The sequence below is a fragment of the Pinus tabuliformis genome, chromosome 4_1 (genome assembly GCF_031772625.1).
Source record: "Pinus tabuliformis cultivar Carrire ecotype Pingquan chromosome 4_1, CPIR1, whole genome shotgun sequence".
Lineage (NCBI taxonomy): Eukaryota > Viridiplantae > Streptophyta > Pinopsida > Pinales > Pinaceae > Pinus > Pinus tabuliformis.
The window spans coordinates 493,832,217-493,838,644 of NC_142303.1; the positions used below are offsets into that span (position 1 = coordinate 493,832,217).

Sequence of the window (6,428 nt, forward strand, 5' to 3'; positions counted from 1 at the left end):
TAAAAATAACTAATCACTTGAACATTAATTATCAACCCGAGGAGCGTCTTTTTATTTCAAGGAAATCGACAAAATATATGCATAACAAATACCAACAACTAACATTGATTCTATATGATTGTGTTCTATACTATCAAGCTCATTCAACAAGAAATAAAATGTAAGACTTGAATAATAAAACTAAAATTAAAAAGAAGAAAGTAAATGACAAGAAAAACAATTATGCTAATCACACAACTTGAATCATTGCTAAATTAAACCACACATTGTTGAATTGGAAATTTAATCTATTGCACCCAACATAATTCAAATGCTAATCTAGAGCAGTAAATTAAATGAAATCTAGAAATTGGATGAAATAACAAATCTGGAAAATGCAACAAACAACAAATTAGTTAAAAGAAAGGAAATCTACTTTAAGGAATGACAATTGAAATTCAAATAAACAAACACATAACTACACTAATTTACATGTTCAAGGCCAAACTACCCAAGACTCCGTTATGCCTAGAGAAATAATTCAGATCAGATTACAAGTAACAGATGTAGAACTCAGTGGATAGCTTCCTTCATTAAAATATATGAGAGAAATAATTACAACATAATGAAGCTCTTAGCTTTGCCTCAAATTCAATAATTGTTCATCTCCCATCTCTCATCTCTTATCTCTTCTCCTACATCCTATCTAATAATTGTCCATCTCTTATCTCCTAATTATCCATCCATTCTTTGATCTTTGTTTTCATTTAAATACACAAAGAGAAAATGGAAGTTACAACAAAGTTGATTACAAAATGATTTCCATTACAATTTTGGATTGATTACATAATCTCAATAAACAAGATCAGATCTAAAAGATCTTCCCATCATCATTCAACAGGAACAAGTCGAAACTGGTATTGCAATTAGAAAAAATTTGGAAAACGACCACAACAACAAATCTGAGAAAATCATCTTCGAAGAACCTTGCGTTTCTCTCAATCCAAACTGAATTTTGGAAACTGCTCATAACAAAACTAATTTGGTCCATTATGCACAAAACTCGTGTCTCGGATTTTCAAGATTCATCTTCATTTGTCCGAAATGTCCAATGCAAACTGTCACTTCTTATTCCAACAAATTTTTGAGTTGGAATATTTGATTATGAGTTGAAAATCAAATTTGCAATCTGGAAGAGATCTTGGAAGCTAAAATAGTGAGTGATAAAAATTCATTAATAAACCATCATTGGAAAAATAATGCATAATAATCTTCAATATATTAAAAATAAAGGATAAAAAATAATGTTTATCCATAAGAGTATAAATAATTATAAAATGGAATTATATGATAAATTATGATAAATGACGTGATAAAGAATGATAGAAATGGATGAAAGAGACGTTAAAAAGTGATAATAATAATGACAAATTAGTGGCCCTGTTAAGCACACATGGACAGCACAAAAGATGTGAAAGATAAATCATGTGAGTTCATTTTTTTATTAACAAAAGATGTACATTTATAATACAATGTTGTGACTCTTGGGTTTCAGATTCCAAGGTCTCTTGGACTGCTTAGTCTCTTCGGCTTCCACACTAACCCTTTAGGATTAGGTGTCCAACATTCCCCCCCTTAATCCAAAGGGTTATGTATGAGTCCAAGAAGAGAGCTGTAATACAAAATGTGCAAAAATGCATGGCAGCACTAGGCTGAATGTGCTCTATGAAATGTTGGTAAAAAAGGGCGGTGGTTTAAGGATGACCACCAACACTGGAACGCTTAGTGCAGTTCCCGGAACTCTTCCAAAACTGGCAAGAAACTGAAGTTTTCTGCTAGAGGAAGTGTTCTCAATCTGTGATGGTTTAAGGATGACCAACAATTCTGGAAAGCTTAATGCAATTCCTGGAACTCTTCCAAAACTGGCAAGAAGCTGGTGTCTTCTGCTAGAGGAAGTGTCCTTAATCTGTGATGGTTTAAGGATGACCAACAACTCTGCTGGAACTCTTCCAAAACTGGCAAGAAGCTGGAGTCTTCTGCTAGAGGAAGTCCCAGATTGCCAACTGAAGGCATGTTCAGGCATCTTGTCTCTGGCTACAACTCTGAAACTGGTGTGGCAGGTTGTGGCTCAAGCTCGCTTGATGTGACTTTGAAGCTTGTGGATGACCATCATTTCCCCCCCTGTCAGATACAAGGTGAGAAGATGGAGAAAACTCAACTGCAAGACTGTTCAATACTCTGGAACAAGTTCTGACATGTGTTTGGAATATCTTCTTGGCTGTTGATGCCCATTGCCAAGAAGCGATCCATCCAAGATGAATCTTTGTTCTTGCAGGACGTTTGTTTTTGAAGCATCTGTGTGAAGAATGGCTGGTTTTATGACAGTGCTTACATGGATGAAGATCAAAACAGTGATATTTCAGATGGCCAACTCGATCACAGTGTTGGCATTTCACAATCTGTTGTTGTTGTTGTTGTTGCTGCTGTGGAAGAGGAGTAGAATCTGGAACAGCTGAAACTGAACTGTCATAAGGAGCAGGTGAACTGTCATGAATGAATCCAGCACTCTGACACTGAATGGGCTTGGCATAGTCTGGAATATGAAAGGACAAGTCCTTGTCATATCGAAGACCAGTTTTGTGCTTGTTGTGGACAAGCTGTTCCCAAGGTCTGATGATGGGCTTGGGAAGTGCAGACTGAGTTTCTGCATTTGCATATACAACTGCTGCTTTATTTGATTGAACTGTACCATTATTAACATGCTACTGATGGGTGGTTGTCTCAATGTTCTGAACAGAAACAGGTTCAGAATGGTGTCTATTTTGATGTAGCTCTTCTTGTTGTAGCTGTGATTCAAGCTGCAAAAAATCGATCTTTTCTTGTGCATCATGCAGGCAGGTCTGAATGCCACAAAGAGTGTCTTTGCTAACATTTACCTTCCCACCAATAGTGGAGTGTATTAGTGTATTCAGTAACTCTAATACATCATCAAATCTAGCCATTGTCTCAACAAAGAAATGAACACTCAGCAAGTCTAGACAAACCCCAGCTATTGAAGATTTCAAAAAATTAAGAATATCAGTTTGAAAAATACATTGTCCAATACCAGTCTTTCAGAGATTCTGTTCTTTAAATTCTGTAGAAATTTCACATCTGACTAGACTTTGTAGCCGATTCCTTCAAACTTTATAAAACTTGCCTCTATATCCCTTCTGGAAGCTCAGGAATGCAAAAAGAATAAAAAATCCGCAAATACCAGCAAATGTTAGGAAGAACAATGTCAATTTAGGTCCATGGAAGAACAAGTCACCACGCTGTTCTATTCCTTAATCAGCATTTATAGATCTTCAAAAGCTTACTGCTGACCCAAGGATACTCTGACTATAGCAAATTTCTCATTTTCTTCATCACATAAAAGTCAAACTACCTATGTTAACGAGAGACAATTCCAAAGGTCATGTGCCTCATCCTGTGGATTTTTATATAAGTAAATCATAAAACCATCACTGCCAGAAACTATTACTTTACATAGCAAACTAATCCCTGCTTGTCGGGTATTTGCAATTGAATTTTACAAAACCTTGTGTGTACGAGAAAAATGTAACCAAAAAAAATGCACTTGGTGCCTACCCACTATTGCATATACTTGCCAACCTTTTCCGCAGTAGTAGTACAATTCTAATCATAAATCTCATGCAGCACAAAGCCTAGCAGAACGCTGCTTCTCGAGATCCTAGACCTCCCTTTTGATAAGTCACCACAAAGGGTGTAAAAGCTGCAGATTCTATACTTAAAAAATGTCCAGAGCATGGAGAGACATTGTCAATGAAGGGTTTGATTTATAATTGCATGGACTGCAAGACAGAAGCTTATGAGCTTGTTCGGCATGGCTTAAAGAATGATGTGAAAAGTCACGTCTGTTGGCATGTTTATGGCCTTCTGTACCGTTCAGATAGGGAGTACAGTGATGCAATCAAAAGCTATAGGAATGCTCTTAAGATTGATCCAGAAAATATTGAAATTCTACGGGACCTTTCTCTTCTACAAGCACAAATGCGAGGACCACCCACGCTTCCGCTTCAGGCAACTCTGATGTATATCAGCAGCAAACTGTCATTGAAAGCACACGACGGACATCAAACTATTAATACAGAGATGAGCCAAGAGGTTAATGAAGACAGGTGCGCTCTCGCGCTATATCTGCATAAAATCGATTTAATGTGTCTCATATAAAGCCGCGCATCAACGCTTTACATATGTGCCAATCACGCACTGAAACACCAACAAGACTACAATTCGAGTGAAAGAGATAAACTCCCTGCGGAACTGCGTCGAGAAGAAATTCGCCGAGAGGAATTGCTGAGAGAAGATATGCTACGCTATTAGGAGGAAGCAAGACGTGCAGCACGTACTGATTATCCTCAGGCTCCTTTAACTGGTTATGGTGTTGATCCTGCTATAGCTGAGAGGGAGCTATTACTATATGGAGCTGGAAGGGATTATATTCCTTAGGCGGCTCTGCAATCTCAAGATCCATATGCGAGTCTCCAATCACAATCCCCACGGCGCTACGTTGAGGAAGATCGATCCTCCCAAGAGCAATTCAATTCGAGCCTATGCTTATTGACTATTTGGAAATGATGCGTTATGACAGATATGTAGCTCAGCGTTCCAGACAAGAAAAATACACGGAGAAAATTACGTAACAGCGACCGAATAACCTTACTTTGAGTAGTTGAATCTGCCTCTACTTAACAATACCGTTGAGCATACCTCATAACCGCGTGGGGCAGATGCATTCCGTAAATCAATTCCTGGTGGAGTGGACGAGTGGAGCTTCATATGGTGGCCCCAGGGTTGACATTATGTTCTGAAACTTTCCTTCCCTTCCACAAATTAACGAAAAACCTTTCGATAAGAGCATTAATGGGAAGATGGATTTTCTCTGCACAAAACTTTAAACCTGGGCAAAGGATTTTCTTTTAACGACAATTTGAATCTTCTCGGCTGAGCAAAACACGTTCAGATGCATGTAACCCGAAAATAGTGTTCAAAGGCTTCAACGGATGTATAGTGCGCAGTCTTCATGACACCTCTGTCCTGATGACTGAGCGCAGCAGAAAACACATCTTCATGACACCTCTGTCGCAGCAGAAAACGGATGCGCAGAGATTCAATGAGGTGCAGAGAATCAGGCAGAGGACAGAGCGCTAGGAGGTGCAGAGAATCACGCAGAGGACAGAGCGCTGGCAGAGGTAGAGGACAGAGCGCTGGAATTTATGGGAGAGAACGTTTCGATTCTAGAACTAACAGAATGTTTTGATTACAACAGCCACTGAATGGTCTCCAGCAGCATAACGCACGATTACACTCATGAACCGCACCATATACCATTCAAATTATTTAAAAACAAGGCAATATCAAGCATCAACCATTCAAATGTTATTATTCAAAAGCATTCCAACGAACATATATACCAGCATATAATCGGTCTTCAAAATATATTTGCCATCACCATCTTACATATACAACCAGTGTATAATCGATGCGTAGGTTTACACAGGCCACAAAAAACAAGTGGCTCATAAAGGATTGAGCAGATTATGAACGAACTTGCTCTGATACCATGTTAAGCACACATGGACAGCACAAAAGATGTGAAAGATAAATCATGTGAGTTCATTTTTTTATTAACAGAAGATGTACATTTATAATACAATGTTGTGACTCTTGGGTTTCAGATCCCAAGGTCTCTTGGACTGCTTAGTCTTTTCGACTTCCACACTAACCCTTTAGGATTAGGTGTCCAACAGGCCCAACACGTACCTTCTCATATTTAGGGCTCTTGAACCCTCTTGGGGCTTCATTCACTGTTTTTATCATCTTTGCCCAGTAAGGAGATCACACAAGGTTAAAGGGAAGACCATTTGCATAAATGCATTGACCTATAGCTGCATTTGCTATCTCTCGGGCATCATTATTAAAACTCCTCTCAAGCGGCCCCAAATTACACTACTTTGAACAAACAATTCCATGAGAATGAAGTGGAGGCTTTGATGAAGATACCCAACCCTGTTGGGTGTTTAAATGGGAGGCAAGATTTTCCTCATTTACTTTAACATCTACCTTGCCTTGTTCTTTCTGATATTTTGCAAGTTTTGCCTTGCTTAAACCATTTCCATTTGTCCTGTTCTTTTTATGTGGGCCACTACATATTCGAATTGTTATTTTTTTGTAGCATCGGATGTGCTCTAGCCATGAAAATTGGTGGAGAGGCTAAGGCACATGAGTTCTAAAAAACTCAGAAACTGTTTGGTGATCTCCAACCGGATTGTACTTTATTAAAATAATTAATATTTTAAATGGGGTTCCAAGGTCTAAACTTAGGAAAATTAAAATATCGGGTATTAATCAAAATATGCGTGAGAATGATCTAGAAGGCAGACCAA

The 6,428-nt window shown here is 38.2% G+C and overlaps 1 protein-coding gene across 1 annotated transcript in view; it reads left to right on the forward strand.

The window, feature by feature from the left end:
* Positions 1-4,491, forward strand: part of LOC149176682 (uncharacterized) — a 63,081-nt gene extending 58,590 nt beyond the window's left edge. The window contains exons 3-4 of the mRNA XM_089421531.1: positions 3,785-4,146; positions 4,366-4,491. Of these exons, the coding sequence (XP_089277657.1) occupies positions 3,785-4,146; positions 4,366-4,491 (488 nt within the window). The remainder of the gene's footprint in view (positions 1-3,784; positions 4,147-4,365) is intronic.
* Positions 4,492-6,428: the final 1,937 nt, after the last annotated feature.